The sequence below is a fragment of the Apaloderma vittatum genome, unplaced genomic scaffold (genome assembly GCF_000703405.1).
Source record: "Apaloderma vittatum isolate BGI_N311 unplaced genomic scaffold, ASM70340v1 scaffold9091, whole genome shotgun sequence".
In the NCBI taxonomy this organism is placed as follows: domain Eukaryota; kingdom Metazoa; phylum Chordata; class Aves; order Trogoniformes; family Trogonidae; genus Apaloderma; species Apaloderma vittatum.
The window spans coordinates 80,453-98,769 of NW_009698507.1; the positions used below are offsets into that span (position 1 = coordinate 80,453).

Below are 18,317 nucleotides of genomic sequence, written 5' to 3' on the forward strand. Positions count from 1 at the left end.
AATAGAATTAATAAATTAAAAATGTAAATTGGACTGTATCTTTTAACAGTTGGTGATTTGTCTATTTTCCAGGTTTTATTATGCATCATTTTTATAATAAAGAAGGATTTATTTTTTTTATTCCTGTTCTAGTTGATAGCAATTTTTCCATGCTTCTCAAAGCTAATGTAATAAAACTACATAAAATGTTTAAGAAAAGCCCCATTAAAATACACAAAGCATACTAATTCATGAAGTCAAAGTCAAAGCAGAGTGGAAATGTGAGCTTTAATAAAACTATGTCTGTTGTAAATAACTATTCGAGCACAGTCATTTTTTTGCAAATTGCATAGGATATAGCTTGGTCTACTCGAAGTAAAGAATCGCTCAGCGGGATAAATGCATCTTAGTCAGAAATAGATTAAAAGATACAGCTGAGCCATCAATAAGAACCAGATAGCACAGTATTGTTTGCTGTTTGTTTTGAAGATGTAATCGCAGATCCCAAGATTTCAATAAATCTGTGCACATCATGGAAAGAATTGTAGAGAGGAACTGGGGCAACACGAAGAGCATTTGGTTCTCGCATGTCACACTGCAAAACAGAAAGGGAATGCTTAGTAAATTCAGGTCACTTGATATTTACCTGTCAGAGACTATTTTAAAATGTCACTCTTGTCTTCCAGGAAGAATGACTGGATTGACAAGGAGACTCACGTAAAAATTTTGGGACCCCCAAGAAACTACAGCGAGAAGCATCACTGTGAAGAGTATAGCAAGAAGAGTGGTGTGCTGCCTACAAAATGGTGCAAGGCTCAGGATGGGCAAGACTCCAGAAGTGCCAATGAGAAGCTCTCAACCAGTTACGTATCCCCATGATTTACCTTAGTGCCTACAGCAAGCCCTAGTTGAAGAGGCACACAGATGACCAAAAAAAAATAAAATAAAGCCACCACAAAACAGAAAGATGTCAGTATGATAGAATGTCTTGTGCTACAGGCACAGGTGATATCACAGGGCTTGCAGTATTCTTCTTCCCCCCTACCTCTGTGTGTTTGAACATTTCGCTGAGAAGAATAACGTCTCGTATTTGAAGTATATTACTGTATCACAAATGCAAGCCAAGAGTGTAAGGCCCTGTGCCCACCTAAAAGCAGCAGTTCCTGGAATTCCCTGGCAGCACCAACACAGCAACATTTTTAGCCTAGAAGAGTTGTCCTTTGGAGACACAAGTCACCAGCAGAAATAAAACTCATATATCATTTATATGTTGTTACGCTACCAGCCTCACCTCCCGGCACTGCCAAATCACTGAGTATACAGCCTTAAAACTCAGCTTTTAGTCTTTTTGATCAGTGCTCACAGGTAACTGTGCCTTCACATGGCACTGCCCTTCTGTGGCATCTCTGAGTGATAAAACACATCTCTAAGGACATGACAGAAATTCTTCCACCTGGAGGGTCTGGAGGTGGACAAGTTGTGGCATTGAGGATGGCGAGCTGGCTTCCAGCACCCCAGGGTAGCTCAGGTCTTCTCTTGGTGGTCTCTGGCCTCACACACCTGGACCCAGGGCAGGGCACTTGGACAAACATGCTTGACAGGAGAAGCCTACGGAGGCAATATATTGCACTGGACAGCACTGACACTCATATTTGTGTTTTTTTCCAGTGATTTGAGGTTGGGGTTTTTTTTCCTCCTCTTCTCTTTTCTGTTCAAACCATCAGCTTCAGATCCCAGCACAACACACCCATGAAGCAGCTAACCTCAGCAGTGACTCCTGGGTGCTACTTGCAGAACTACTGGGACCAAATCAATAGTGCAAGGGCAATGTATACACTAACAAATAATTTCTAAAGTACTGATTTGATTATTTGCACAAGTAGAGATTAAAGATGCTATGTAAGGCATTTTCTTCATTCCCAATTTTTTTGGCCTTATATGAGACTATATTTGAATAAAAGAAAAATTGTTACTGTGTTGTTATATAAGTTCACAAAATAGTTCATAAAAAAAGAAAAAGTTTAAGTTACTCACAGCTACTCCTCTCTTCTCTAGCTCTTTAAACACAGACTTGATTGGAAGGGAAAAAGATAGCGTGAGTTGGCATCCTCTTTCCTCAATCTGAGATGGCGTAATTATTTTCACAAAAGGTTTCTCTGGATTTGTTTTATCCTCATCATAGTAATGTTTTATCAGGTATTCCAAGTAACCAGTGAGTAGAACAGATTTCTTCCTCAATGCTTTCATCGTAGTTTGACTAAAAACCTATAATGATTTTAAATCATTAGAATGATAATGTATTGTTATGGAAAATAAAAAGGAAGAAAACTAAAAGGCAGCAGATTTCTCTATACATTATCATTAGAATCAAGTGGTAATAACAGATAGATGTTATACGAAACATGTAGGATTGGGCTTTTGAAAACATAGGAGAATGTTATTACTTGAGATAATTAAAGACGTTTCTGTGTGGTGTTAAAAAGTTTTACACACATTCATATCTACATAAATGAACTTGCACACAAAACCAGTTTGTTAGGAGAGTGTTCATTTGCATATCTGAAGAGGATCCATAAATTCTCTACAGACACAACAGGGCTGCACGGAACTCAAAAATCATACACAAGTTTTCCCTTGTGCCTCAGGTAACGAAATCAAGATTGAAACATCATGACTGATCTAAAAATTCTTGTCTTTGAAAACACAAAACTTAAAGCAGTAAAACCAATACATTAGTATAAGTCCTGTAGAGGCTCCATCTCCGCTAGTTCGCACGAAAAAAAAAAATCACTTGATTCTGGTTTGATAGTTCTATGCTTTTGTGCAGCTATAAGGACTGATGAACTGCAGACACTCAAAACATCATGAGATGCAAAAGTGATTGCTAAAAAATAGCAGCACTACTTTGCCACACAAACAAGAACAAACAACGTGGCAGAAGAGTCTTGAAGCAGAAGACGAGAGAGCTTCTGCTTGTGCTCCAGAAAGGTTCAGCTGCAAGGAATAATGGAATGTGTGGTCCCAGAAAAAAATTTCCCCTGTCTTCCTCAAAGCCTCCCTTTTCTTCTTCCCATGCAAGGAGCTTCAGGGAAAAATGACAATATACAGGCATGCAAGTCCCCGATAGTCACTTCAGATCACATTCTGGCACATAAACGCAATATCACTGCTCGTGGGCGCTTATGGCTCCACCAACTGCAGCTGTAAAACTATAGGCAAGACAGAGGTCCTGTGTGAAAATCCATCATCTTCATTCTCAGGAAATCACTACTACACACTGAAGGCGTAACATCTTATATCATAATAACCCAATGACATAGTTTAGTGCTAGGTTAACAGTTCGACTTGATGATCTCAGAGGTCTTTTCCAACCTAAATGATTCTATAACCCAGAAGTGTGTATAAAGAGGTAACTGGGAAATTTTACTCAAAATACAACAGAGTGGTTTCCAGTAGCATCCGGAAATCACTCTTTTGCAGAATACCTCAAGTATTATTCTGTGATGCTACCACAACCATAAAACCAAAAGCCTCTACATGTGATTTCTGCTGCAAGATGGACTTTGAGCAGAGACCACAGTCACAGAAATGAACATGACAGGGACCAGAGCCATCAGCAGCCGGTACTTGCACAGGTCAGGGAAAATGCAGAGCTGCTTCCCTCACCACACTCTGCAGGCAGAGTGCACACATTAATGTTCAGCACATTACTGGAGGTAAAATGGAGACCTGCCTCCTGCTCCTCGGGAGTTTGCAGCAGCGTGAGGGATGGATCTCCTTAGGCTGCATGCAAAAATCTGTTCGCTCAGACTTTGCGCGAGCAATATTTGGCCTCCTGGGTGAAATTTTTTGAAAAAGATCTTTTCAATGGGGCTGTAGAGTTCTTCCCTTTTATGGAAAAAAGGGAGCAGCTACCACCATAACAGTCACTTTAAGCATTATTGAGGAATAACATCTATTAACACTTGCAGTTTTCATTGTTTCCATTGGAAACACTGCCTTCTGCTTAATGTGTCCCAGTGAAGGTGGCATGCAATTTCACTAGCCATCTCTTGCCAGACATGAAAACTATTCTGTTTCCCACTGTATTAGAGCAATTAGCACTGGGAAATCCTGGGTGTGCCAAAAGGTAATACAGGCACGGAAAGGGGAGGCGATGGAAACTGCTCAGCCCTCATTGTTTGAGGCTCCCTGCAGTGGGCTAAATGACATCAACCCACACAAACTGGAGCACTGACAATCTGGGTCATAGCAGAATAGCTTTCGGCTTATCTCGAAGGTCACATAAAGTTTAAAAAAATATATTGGATGTTTAAGGACTAACAAAATAAATTGTCACGCAGAACAAGCAGCATTGCTGTGCCTTTTGCAGTCCTTCAGTGTTGCACGTAAGCTGGAGAGAGCACAACTGGCAATTTTCTGACACTGTTTGTTTAAGATACCATTTTTTCTTTAAATAAACAAGAGGAATGTACAGAGTATGGACATGGCTCTTTGTTTCAGCCTCGGCTTTGCCATTAATGGAGTGGTAGCAAAAATAAATTTGTCCCATTCACGCTGGTGACAAAATCTTGCTAAGCAAGGCTGGCTTGAAAAGCAGCTTAGAAAAAAAATCAGTATAGTAGTATATATAGCATATAGTAGAGAAATCTATGTAAAACCATCCTTTGCAGCCACAAAGACCTAGAGTCCTGCATTTCAGGGATGAATGAACTGTAGGAGAAATGCTGCTACATCCCAATATGAAACACAGTGTGATACAAGGTGTTTGGGGGACATCTACATCCCTTCAAACAAGACTGAATAGTGCTCTCCAAGACAGACCAGAGAGCTTTCAGCACAGGAAGGGATTTGCTCTGAATGGCAGGACTGCCGTTTCCACAGCAATGGCCTCAGCAGTTCATACAGACCTAAGTCAGAGATTAGGCTCTACTCACAGAATCACAGAATCACAGAATGTTAGGGGTTGGAAGGGACCTCTGAAGATCATCTAGTCCAACCTTAATCCCAGCATACCTAACCACTACACCACTAACCTACCTACCTACACCACTACACCACCTAACCATACCTAACCACTACACCACTCCTTTGGCCACCAGACAACTAACAAAAAGATTAAAGAAAAAACATTCTGGAGCTACACCACACTTATTAATTCCCCTATCAGGAAGCATTCACAGACAGTTTCTGTCTTTTCTGTTTGTATTGAAAGGGATAACAGTGGATGGCAGGTTCCCTCAGCCACTGATTCGATTTAGACTCCAGGACATCCAGTGGTTCATGTCCGTTTTCTTTCGTAAAGGAGTTAAGTCGGGTTTGCCCAGGGAGATATATGTGGAAGCAACTCTTGATGCAACTTTTCGGAGTTAAGCACAGGAAGATCTTGAACAGCATCCTTGGCATGAGTTGCACTGAGGCAAGCTCCAATATCACTATGGGAAATGCTGCCAGGACAAACATATTGGTCAGGTCTGGAGCAGAAAACCTCAGATATGTTGGGTCCAACTGCAAAGTTTGTGAGAAGAGTGAAGGGATTAGTATATTTATTAAAGGCCTTGGTCTTGCAGGGTTGTGGGGTTATTTTTTTCTTTTTTCCTTTTCCTCTCATCTTTCATTTTTTAACTATTCTGCATATTTTTTTCTAAGGGAGAAAGCAATAATACACGTAAGATTCATTTAACATTTTTAAACTCAGGCTCAAAGTAAAGCAATTACTTACCTCTAAACTAGCTTGCAAAGCACAGACCAGTAAAATTGGAGGATTTGATAACCGAAATCCATTAATTCCTTCACTTAGTTGTAATTCTGGAAAATGAATAACTTATATTAGTGTTTTTGATTTCTTCCTTTTAATGGATTGGACCTTATCTTGAAGTCCATCCTCACGCAATAACATATTTCACTAATGTGGCCTGTAGGAATCAGTCATTAAAAGGAAATAGTAATCTATTCACTGCTAATACTTTTAACTTCGAGAGAAGCCCAATTTTACCCAGCGGAAGACCTCATTAGCGGCTTCATGGGAACTAGAGAACTGCAATTAATTTGTTTAAATGGTGTGTGTTAAAACCACCTTTACACTTGAATCTCTTTTAACACTGGCACAAACCAGAGAAATTCCCAGTCAGCAGAGACGCGCTCTTGCTGAGCCGTGCTGAACGAGCAGGGAATCACGTTCCTTAACTTTATTAAACTGACGAGACACGTGGGAGACTGCATATGCAGCTAAGTGTAGCTTCAGGCCACGCAGAGAAGTTGCCGAGACTTTAGGCTGTGAAATTTCACAAAATCTATTCAATAAATCTATAAAGCCTCGCTGTAAGTTTCGTGTCACCATTTATATTTCATGCTCCAGCACCGGAGCAAGACGAGGCTGCGGAGGAAATTCTTTTTGTGCACAGCAGACTGGCTAATTTTATAATGGTTGTTGCCCAACTTCTTCCTTGTAAACTGCCCATGGAAATGAATAAACGACCTTTTTTGTCTTCTAGCAGCATTGTAAGGGAATTTGTGTCTCCTGCTGGCTTTCCACAGTACTACTCTCTTACATATGGTCAGAAAACAAGAGCAGGCTGAGGCTATTAGAGAGATGTTCTCCAGCCAAAGTCACATCAACAGGCGCTGCCACAGAAAAATTAAAAATATATTAAAAAGAAAATCACCATTCAAACCAAAAAGCTCCTTTGTTTTCTTGATCCCATAGGATATTCTCTCTGCCATACTTTAAAATAAAGCTGAACAGTCTAGCTGCGAGATTTGGAAAGCAGTCCTCCTTTCATACTGGGACAATAAATACTTTGCTATTTTAGAGCAGGTTTGGTTTTGTCTCATAATCCATCCTTTGCTAGCGCAAGGAATTTGGAGATGTGGAAACATTAGGGGTATTTCATGACTTAGGTCAAGTTGTCTTACCTTTATTTAGATAATTTCTCATTAATTCCAACGGAACTAATCCCAAAGTAAGATATTACCCAAGTGAATGATAGCAGATAGTCGTTCCTCAGAGACTTATGAGTTTAATTCACTGAGATATTTTTAAAGTTTCTTCCATATTCTGTACCTGCATTTTGAAGGTATTTCAGCAAAATGTCTAGAAGCAGCCAGATAGTCAGACCCATGTGCCCAGAGACCACGTTCATTCCCACATTTATTTTGTATTGCATTACATATTTGGGATGAGTTTAACTTAATACCTTTAATGTAAGTGCGTAGATGTAAAGTTCTATCCTTTTTATTCAGACTACTATAAATGTGAAGCTGGTTGTATATAAATACATCAGATCAAGTAAAATTGAAAGTATAAAAGTACATACTGTTTTCCATCAGGAATCGGGTTTTGAAGTCGTGGCCCCACCAGCCAATCAACCTAAGATTTTGTAAAGAGAGTAAATTAAGAGCAATCTTGGTATAATAACTTCAAATTTAGATTTGAGAGTTAAGAATTATATAAGTAAGATGAAGAAATATCTATGTTTCTAATAATATATTGTGTTGCTAACAATGACATAAAAATACAATAAATTCTACAAAAAGCTAGCACTAAAAACTTAACAGTACTATTTTGAAATTTCTCTTTAACTACTAATGATAAAATGTACCACGCCTTTCAATTAACTATTGATTTTTAACAATATCCATTTTGCTGGAATTCATTTCACAAAATGAAAAATATAACAGAAACATTTTCACTGTTTTGTTCCACGGCAATAAATTCAGTCCCCCTGCCCTTAAACTTAGTTTAGTGGATATTGAAAGCTAGAAGATGTTATAAAATTTGACTCAATTTCACCAAGAAAAGAAGTTATTGATGGATACCAGACAGACCACAGGACCTTGGAAGAAGGATTGTGTGGGCATTGCCTTTTCTTTACTTTGAGACAGCAATGTGAGTTCAAACTAAACTTTTCCTCTCCTAAACCGAAGTTATTATTAAAAAATTTTCCTCAAAATGAAAACCAAACCAATTTAATCCAAAAATCATTAAGGTCACCAACAGGAAAAAAAAAAAAAAAAGGATCAGTTACTTTGAAAATCATTTAAGCAAGCTTTTACATTTAGTATTTGACACTACCTTATTAACTCATATTCGCTGAAAAATATGCTCGCTCAAGGACATAGCTACAAAGAGTTTTCCAAAGCAGCTGGATGCACTGGATGACCTAGTGCCCAAGGCACTGCAAATAAAGTCAATACTGCAAAATCAAGGAGTCTCTTCCCATCTCCCTTGGGTTCTCTACATCTTAATTCCATACACGGTGATATCAGTGACTAAAAAATGTCAGTAGTACTTGAAATTTCCCATGCATCAATGCCATTACAATAGCAAGAATTCACCATGACAGACTCCTTTCTGACCTAAGGTCTCCAGGGTTGGACATGTTAGACACCATTTCTTCCCAAGCTTTGCTCAGTTTTCTCTATGCCACGTAGTAGAGTTGTTAGGAGTGAAGCCTGGCAAGCTTTCAAAATTTGGAAGAGTAAAAAATGATAGGTAAAACTCATGGTAGATCAGCCTTCTGAGAACTAAATAAGGAAAGTCATTGCCCCTTTCCAAAGCAGGAGCACCTTTTTGCAGTACTCTCAAAAGAGCTTAGCTCTGCAGAATTACACCACGTTTGAGTTAAAAAAATTGTTATATGAACACTGCAGAGCGTAAAATAAAGTACTTCATATTTCTGTATAACAACATAGGGCTTATGTTTACCTCTATGAAAGGCTCTGAGCTGCATCCAAACATAGTGTGTACAGAAAAAGTATACTTTTTATTGCTGCCTGATGTTTTTATTATTCTAAGACCCATGAAAATCAATAGTGCAATATGCATTCATTTCAAATGAGGTATTACATTGACAAAATGAATATACCCCAAATAAAGTATAAGGCAGCTTTTGCCCAAATGACGCCGTTACTGATGCTTTGAATTATAAAAGATATTCCAGCTATTTCATATGAACTGTATAATATACATAGAACATTTTCCTATAAGCCCTGAATATTATATATCTTACTACTATATATTGCTAATGTCAATGACATGCGCAACCTGTGAATTCCAAAAGCTTTAAACAGAAAAAAAAAAAAGAATCCATGGGAAATATAACATTTGGGCTACTACTCTGTATCAAGGAGAGACCACCACTATATTCTGTTTGGATGACATCCTGAAGTCAAAGACAAAATAAACATAATTCAGAGTATTACCCAGATAGAGCCTGATGAAAAGCACTCTGGTTGCATTTTGAGCGCTCAAAACCTGTGAACTTTGAAACTGGCTTAAAACCACAGCTCTGCTGCAGCACCACATTTGCAACTTGAAAATCAAAATTTCAGAACTTTTCCAAAATGACAGAATGAAGGATTTTTTTTTTTTTAAGAGACAGTTTCAGCTGTCTTGCCCTTTCCTACCATAACTTTGACAATTTGCTGCTTTTTTTTTTTTCTCCTTTCTTCTTGGCTGTTCTAGAACTTCAGAGGTGTCACTACAGGATGTGCACTTTGAGGCAGCTCTGGTCCTACGCTCTCATTGATCTAATGGGCCATATGGATGTCACATTATCTGACATTTAAGTTGACAGGCTTCAAAGTGTGGAAATTAACGAAATCTTTACAAATTAGCAATTTGCTGTTTACAATTTTCTGTGAAAATTTTGAAATGAAGGTTGCCACTGCTGTGCCAAATTTCAACCTGTTACGATGGGAAATAGCTAAGGTGTTAAACCCTAAACATAAGGCTTTATAAATGCTCGCTAAAAATAATAGGCAATAAAACTGCACATTAAGATACTGCGGTAAAATTTCCTATTAAAGGGTTGTTATTCTGCAATAAAATGAGTATTTTGAAATGCAGTCCCCGTTTTGACTATTGCTGCTTCAGAAACAAAGGCAGCAAGATCTAAATTGATTTTGAATTCCAAACCACAATCTTGGCAAAATGCATAAGGCTCTAAAGCCTTATATGACACGCTTGTGTACAAAATCACCTTAGATAGGTTAGCTACAGGACTCTACAGTTACATTATTTTCATTGCAGATAAAACCCATTTTAGAGAGTGTGTTAAAAATCAGTGTCTGGGGATGAAAGGGTCTAATTTTGCAACTGTTCCACTATAAACCTTTGAGAATTGTGTTTTACTGGTCACTACCCTTTATGTGGTGGCCAAACCCAACCACTTGTCTGGTTTTAACATATCACTGACCAAAATGTTTTATCCCAGTGACGGCCAGCTTGCGGTGGGTGTGGGGATGGCCTCCCATGGCCAGCCCCAGGTACCCGCAGCCTTCATCAGAGATGGTCCTGGAGCATCTCTAGAGCTACCATCTCTCCATCCAGCAGCAAAAGCATAAGTGAAACCCACTGCAATCATACCAAAAAGGAAAGCAAATTAGTGCCAAATCACCTGTGGGTATCTCCTCTGAGGTGTGCATGTTCTTACAAGCCTACTTCTGCAAACAAAAATCCACTTTTAAAAATAGATAGTGCACTGATCTATTTTGTGGCTCAGATAAGCCCCATGTCCTCGTGGTTTGATAACACTGAGACTTTCCCAGTGAATTCTGCAGCTTTCCAGTCTATGCACAGAGCTAGTTTTTAAGTGTGCCACATAAAATTTAAAGCAAAGTGGTAGCTAGTTCAACTTCATGAAACATGCAGGCCTAGAATGAAATATAGTAATATTAAAATATTGTATTCTTACCCCAAAGTGTTCTCTTATTTTACAAATCAACGCACAAAGATTTGCTGGGTTGGAAAATGACTCCAGAAAAAAAGTAACAGTATCCTCTCATTTAGTCAAACTCTCTTTAAGTACATTTACACCAGGGAACAATCTCTTCAATAAGTATTTTTATTTCGCTCATTTTCTCCCTTCATATCTGTCTGTGTTTGACTGAAACGCTGGTTGTTCATACTTGAGTCATCTCTTTTGTAGTTGCATTAATGATGCAAGAGTGCAAGATATAATGACCGTGATGTATGTGCAGTGTAACATCAAAGAAGAACCAGTTAAAGAATACAGAGAAAATAATAATTAAAAAAAAATTCCTTTGACCTTTGCTTCAAACTTACAGATGATCATGCTACTCATTTATAATTTATAGCCTGAAGCAACATGGGTGTCATTTCCCTTCTTGGCAATGAAAAAAAATAAAGCAGCTCTTGAGTAGTGATAGAGAAAACAGGGAAATACCATTAATGTTGCCCAATTTCTACAATCCAGGGCAATGCGCTGGAAGTATGCTGTTCATTACATTGTGTGAGAAATAATTTCATGTCCGTGAGAAAGCATGAAAGCATGTTGAAAAGCTAAAAAAGGAATGCAGTGTGAAATCAGTAATACTTTATACTACACTTGCCAGCTTCACTGGGCATGGAACAGCTTGTCTTCTCTCCATTATCAGGTCACAACACTACCTAGAAATTTCATCTTCATTACTTGGATTATATCTATATTAGGAGCATATACCAGCAAAGCATGCTGTGTTTATGAAACCATGGATTAAACTAAATCATAAGCAGGCAGTTTTGGGGCAGACTGTGTCTGTAAAGCGGTTGATGGAGCTCCTGGGTAGCAGCTAAGCTCTTCGTTCACACCTCTCACAGAAGTGAGGCACGTATTATGCTGCATCTGCAAAGGCAGCCTTGTTCAGGAAAAGGAACGAAATGGCCAACAAAATTCATTAAGTTCAGCTTCTTGCACTCTTACAGGACCACGACACAACTGTCTGGTTGGAGAGCAGATCCATTCCCTGTTCTTATGTCTCACAAAACCCTTAAGATCTAGAACAGAAAAACATCAGACGCGGTGCAGCATGACGCAAGTTTAGAGAACAGAGGTTGACTGTGACTCTGATATCACTCTATTAGCAGCAAATGCATTACATAAACAACCCACGAGGTCTTAGGAATTGGACTACAAAAGAATACAGAAAGCCTGGAGGCTGGAGCCAGACTGGTGCTAGGAACAAACCATCCAGCCTCAGTCACAACAATTTGACCGTGTTTGACCATCATCCTTCTTCCTAGAAGAACGTGGTGGTACCACACTACTGCGCCACATCTGAAGTCCGTCTCTGCCCAGATGTTTTGTTTAAAATAGCAAGTTAGAAAACCAAATAAATAATACAGTCAACTCCCAAAGACCACAAATGTTCTTTAATATGACTTGCTACCATATATGAATCTCCAGCTCAAGTGAAAATTTAATTCTAGATCTTGAGGTACATTCTTCCAGTGTCCTGGGCTCCACGTAGAGAAATATGGAAAGAAAAAATAGCTAGGACTCAGGTTCTGAGCAGAAGCATCTCATGTTGCTGTTCTCAAGGGCCAATCCCAGAAGGCAAACCCACATAAGCAGCTGTATCACCTCCTCAAAGCCACCTCCCTCTCACAAACAGATCTCCACAAACTCTGAGCACAGACCTGATCCCCAGGATCAACAACCGGGGACTAGTCTTTGTATTCTTCTCTGTAGTAATTTTATTGCAGTTTTTGTAATTGCAATTTACTAGTGTGTGTTAATTTCATTTCTATTGCATTAATTTTATTGCAAGCTCTTTGGATTCAATGCCAAAATTCAGAATAAATAGCAAAAGAGACCTCTCCCTCCCACACAAGAAAACAGAAGAAAACTGCTTGTTGCTTTATATACACCATATTTTTGACTCGCTGACTAAAGTTTGAGAAGGAGCTTCAATTTTCTTCCCTATCACAGACTTGTCTGATCATGGATAAGTCATTTAGTGTTTCCATTCCTCAAGCCCTCATCTCTAGAAATACTGCTCAGTGCCACCCTAACTCTCCAATAAGAGATGAGAATATATTTGTTAAAATGTTTCCAGATACTTAGTAAAGAGGACCACGTAAAAGTGGAGAAAAATATTTCCTTGGAGTATCGCATGACAAATTTTTTTGGGGTACAGATAGGGAAGGGGAATTTGGAAGTAGAATCATAGAATCATAGAATGGCCTAAGCTGGAAGGGACCTTAGAGATCATTTTAATCCAGCCTCCCTGTTGCTAGGGACGCCACCTCTTGACTAGATCAGGTAACACATGGGGACCAAATGGGAATCGAACCCGCGACCTTAGCATTGTCAGCTCTATGCTCTACTGACTAAGCTAACCAGCCCCCCACTGAGCTAACCGGCCCCCCAGTAATGGTTGATGCCTCTCAACTATTCCCCAAATTATCCCTCTAGGCCCAAAGTGGTTTCCTGAGTCAGCTTTCTGTCAAGTTTGGAATTTAATTTTCTTGAGCCATGTCACCTAACTGGAACTTAACAAAAAAAAGTAATTAAAGAATATCAAGATTTTCATTGTATAATTTCACACAGTATTCTTTTACAGCTGAGCTGTAAAAGCCTGAGTGGATGGACAAGATCATTCCACTGCAGCTCCATCCTCTCCATACTGGGCACCAGAGCAAGGTCCTGCCCTGATCCTGGGCTCACCTGCTGACAGCTCATTGGAAGGAAGTATTTTCTGTGGTAATGAGAGGTCTGTTTAATCAAAACAGAGAACAATTGAAAAGTGGCTTCCAGTTTCATCAACAAAAATGCAGAATTCCAAGATTTTAACCCTCCTGTGTAGGTGAAAGTCTTTATATACTGTGAAGCTGTCAGTTACCAAGTATACTTCATAAGATACAGATATATATAGATATAGATATATGTATATATATAGTCTAGGATTTGCATTGTGGATTAAGAGAGGTAGCATCTAGCCCCTGTTAGACTCCAGCAATATTTGGAAACCTAAGTCTCACTGCCTCTTTCAAAAAACCTTGTCAAGATTGCCAGGAGCTGTATTCAAAGCCTTTTTTTCCTCTCCCTTATATCTATTTAGATATCCTTTAATCTGAATGGTGAGATTGGACTTCTTGCATTATTCTCTTCAATGCAATGCCTGTTGTTAATTTTAAATAGGATCTGTTGTTAGATTTTGAAAAAGCTTTGAAGCCCAGGTAATTATTAGCCTCAGAATTTCTGCAGTTTTGGACTTGCACATACTCTAATGCTTTAGTTACCCGTTTCAACTCATTACAAATGTTTCCTAATTATTAAGCATATGTGACTTGTGAGCAGTGCCATACATTATTAATGGACCAGTCTCTTAGAACTCAGTGAAAAAAAAATAACCCAAACTCCTTATGAAAAGTTTCTACTGTGGAAGTAGTAACTTTTCATATTTAATATCAATGAGGCTTTACTTTGTCAAAAGACCAAAGTAATATGATTGTATAAGAAGCTAATAACATGACATTTTTCTTCTGTTAAGTAGCTTACACTTTCAGTACCATCTAAGGAGAAACAATTTTTCCCCTCTATTTTGAGGCTTGTCTTGGTTAAAAAATAGCCAAGTTCACTTTCTGTCTAGCGGCGAGTTTTAACAGTGAAGACCAAAATCCTGAAAAACAGCATCATTATCGAAACAATGACACTTAACTATGCAACTGCAACTAGTGAAATTAAGATCTCTCTAGATCTGAGTAATCATCCTTTTTCCCAAGATAGCTGAGCAGCTCTGAGCTCCTGAAGTTTGGCTGTTCTCTGAGGTGGGGAATTTAACGCAATTGTTGACACAATTAGAGACACTCCTGGGTGAAAAAAACTAGGCTGTTTGGCCAATCAAGTGCAAGGTGATTTACAGCTGATGGGTACTTGAAGATAGAGGGTACACACACTCTCCTTGAATTGATTTTTTCCTTGTTAGTCTTTTAGACTCAACACAAGTGGGAATACACCAATTTCAACGTGTCCCTCCATATTACCCCTCCAGGTCAAAACAAAAGGAGATTGAGTTCGCCTCTGTAGCAGGAAACAAGTTGCTGTGGTCAGAGCACGAGAAAGAGGGATGGCTGCAGTGCTGTGAATCCAATCAGTGCCCCTCAGAGTCACAGAGAGCTCACCACCAAACCTCCAAGGCGCTTGCGATGAAGGGTGGTAATTTCATTCGCCATGATCAGGCAAAAGAATGGTATGACCAAGCAGCAGACAAAATTGGAGCCGAAATTAAATCCCGGGAAAAGATCTCACAAAAAAGCAACCCCTCTAAGGCTAATGAAGTTGAATTAAAAACTGTTAAATCAGCTTACGAACAACTATTATCACAAAGTGCTCATACATCACTTCCACTAGCCAAATATCAGATATATGAAAAGACGGAATACAGCCAACAGTATGTTAGCACATTTAGTAAGGGGAAATTGAATATTCTGCCTAACATTAGAAATTAAAAATCAAGCAGGGAGCCAATTTACTCATAGAGATATTAATAAAATTCTCAGCAATTTTTAGAAGGTATTGAATAGCTCCCAATTATATTATGGTGATAAAAAAAAGCACATTACATTCTTTAAGAAATCAGTAATTCTTTTCTGGGCTGTTTCAAACAGATTAAATTAAACAAGAAGTGAAAGCAACAATCTCTCCTAGAGCTACTTTTAAATATGAAGTCTGACTTAAAGGAGACTTAGATTGTTTTGATTACTATGATGCATTTACAGAACTATCCAGTCTCCTCAGTCCCTTGAATGAATCTTTGAGGAGATGGTCTCTAGATAGATTTCTTAATAATACATGTATTTTACTGAACTATAATATAAAAAATTTAACATCTGGGAAGTTGCCCTTCCTCAAGTCTTTGTTGTTTTTTAATACAGTAATCACAATATTAATGCAAGACCTTTATCATGCTAGAATCCTTATTAACTAAAATGTAAGGGTTATGACCTCTGCTCTTTGCCTGAAACAAGAAGCAATCCACATCAGATGAGATTTATTTATAATTTTTTCTTTATGTCAGTGGCTGGGATTAATTGAATACAAAATTTTAAGTGCCAGCAGAGTTGCCACAGAATCCAGTAGTTGTGCTGCAAAATGTTTCCTAACACTGATGCTCAAGGAGAAAAGAAATTGGAGTTTATTGCACTGAAATCTAAGACATGAAATCATTAACAGAGAACAGAAAAAGGCATCCTTCAGAGTTATTTTGATGAGAGATACTTTAAAAAGTTGACATTTTATCTATCACTAGAGAACAGGAGAAACATGACTTGGGGAGCTTTCTTTACAGGGCTGCCGTTCTAATTTTCAGCAGCACATGAACTACCAGCATTTTGGGCCTTAAAATATGTTTGACATGAGGTCAGATATTTGACTCGAGGTTCAGACCGGTTTCACTAGCCCCCAAGCTCTTCACATTGCAGAAGCAGATGAGAAACAATGAGATAAGGGACACTTATATGGACTTATGTCACAACCTAACTCTATGTAGGCGATAGGTTAGCTCAGTCAGTTGAGCATGGCGCTAACAACTCCAGGCACGGGGTTCGATTCCCTCTCGGTTCAATTCCCTCTCGGTGTTGCCTGATCTAGTCAACAGGTGGCGACCCTGGCAACAGGGAGGCTGGATTAAAATTATTTCTAAGGTGCCTTCCAGCGTAGGCCATTCTGTGATTCTATCCGCAACACTGATTACCAACACATCTGTCTGCACCTGCTTACAATGGGTTGCTACAAAGTCAAGCCAGAAAGCTGTTAGTGAAAACAAAGGGATGTTGAAAGACTGGATTAGGTTATGAAATTATTTTTGCTCAATAAATTGTACATAGCTAAAGGAATTACTAGATAATTCTTCACTTTAAGGGGCTATTTTTCATACCATGGAACAGAAAGAACCTACAAGTTTTGCAAAACAGTTGCATTGGTGTGATTAAGTCCCTGATTTGATGCCATGCCAACTGAGAAACTAAGAGAAAGAAAGGGAATAAAGAAGAACAGAATGTTTGTCTCAGCATTTCACTGGAAACTGCTCTTCAGACACTTGAGTGATCATTATATTGCTGTGGCTTCCTTGCAGTTTCCACACAGTAGAAGGCAGCAAGAGGCAACTGTCAGCAAGCACCACCAATGATTTCAATGACAGATCAGGTGCAGTGACTGTGATAGTAAGAATTTACCTGCAGGAGCAAACAGCTGTGAGATAAATATTTCACAAATGAAAAATAAGAGGAAGGATGGCTTAAAGCAAGAGGGTGAGAAGAAATTACATATGTCGTGAAGGTCTCTGAGAAACTCCTAGCCCAAAGATGCGTGGAGATGGGCAAGAAGTAAAGGACAGCAAACCGTGGACTTGCTTTATTGGACTTATCAAGGAATGATCTAGTGTTGGGACAAAAGAAATGATCTAGCTTGCCCACAACACTGGTGAAGATAACATAGATTTGACTAAGGGAACCCAAGGCAGTAGAAAAATATGAAGATGTATGCCCTGATGAGGCCATCTTCTGGCTGAGCACTGGAGAGATGAAAGTTCAGGCAGGAGAAAAAGGGGGCATGAAGACCAGAAATCTTATATACAAGTGGAAACAAATAAGTACAAGTGGTAAACCAAGCATAAAAGAAAACTCCCACACAATCCTGCCAGTGCACACCTAAAGAATACCAACTTTGCAAGAAATCAAGAGGCTGAATTATTTCCTTAACCTGGGCAATGAGCTTTCAATTACCTTTAAAAATGCTTATGGTTTGAATCAGGTGCTGGCTGTGATATGAATCACAATATGAGCTGTATGCGTGAGCCCAGAGCTGCAGCTAAACCCATAGAGGTATTCAGCCAGGACAGAGACATGGATAGATCTGGGAGACATGCAGTGAAGGAGACCCCATCTGAACCAGTAATTGATAATTACAAGAATATATTTCAGGGGACATAACTAAGAAAAAAAAAAAAGAAAAAGCAGTCGTACGAATGGCATAAAAGAGTAATTGCTGGTACCTTAAGCTTAGAGCGATTTTGAGGCATACCATGATCTTAAAGCACATTCAGTAAGTAAAAACTAGAACAATTCCCCACTGTGGAATAATGAATTAATACAAAAGCATGTGCAAATCTCATTTTTAAAGGACGTGTGTAAATTGAAGCTTTTATTGAGAATTTTTGGAGAAAAGCTCCGTAAAAAGTACCAAAAGTTAGAAACGGAAGGAGAAGTGAAAAAGGATCAAATATCAAAATGTGAGTCAACATCTAACAAGAAATCCCAAATGCAAAATTGCATTAGTTCCAGCACATTTCTGCACAGAGGTAAGTGAGCTCTTGGTGGAAACAGCAGAAGATTTACTTGACATTTTTTGTTCAAAATAAACCTTTTCCTGCCTAAGAGAGAAAGGTTCTCTGTGAGGTTGATACAGGAACATACAGATAAAAGATAAGCATGAGAGTGAGGATAATGTCTCTCTGTGACTTATTAAAAAGACAGGCAAAGAATGGTTTCTCTCCATTTTGTTAGAGATGTGTAACAGCAGCTCAAGTGTTGCATCTCTGGAAGTCCATTCAGC

The 18,317-nt window shown here is 38.8% G+C and overlaps 1 protein-coding gene across 1 annotated transcript in view; it reads right to left on the reverse strand.

The window, feature by feature from the left end:
* Positions 1 to 421: 421 nt before the first annotated feature.
* KYNU (kynureninase) overlaps positions 422 to 18,317 on the reverse strand; it is a 39,474-nt gene continuing 21,578 nt past the window's right edge. Inside the window, exons 8-11 of the mRNA XM_009878046.1 lie at positions 7,296 to 7,348; positions 5,702 to 5,787; positions 2,014 to 2,244; positions 422 to 574 (exon numbers count right to left, since the gene is read on the reverse strand). Coding sequence (XP_009876348.1) covers positions 422 to 574; positions 2,014 to 2,244; positions 5,702 to 5,787; positions 7,296 to 7,348 — 523 coding nt within the window. The remainder of the gene's footprint in view (positions 575 to 2,013; positions 2,245 to 5,701; positions 5,788 to 7,295; positions 7,349 to 18,317) is intronic.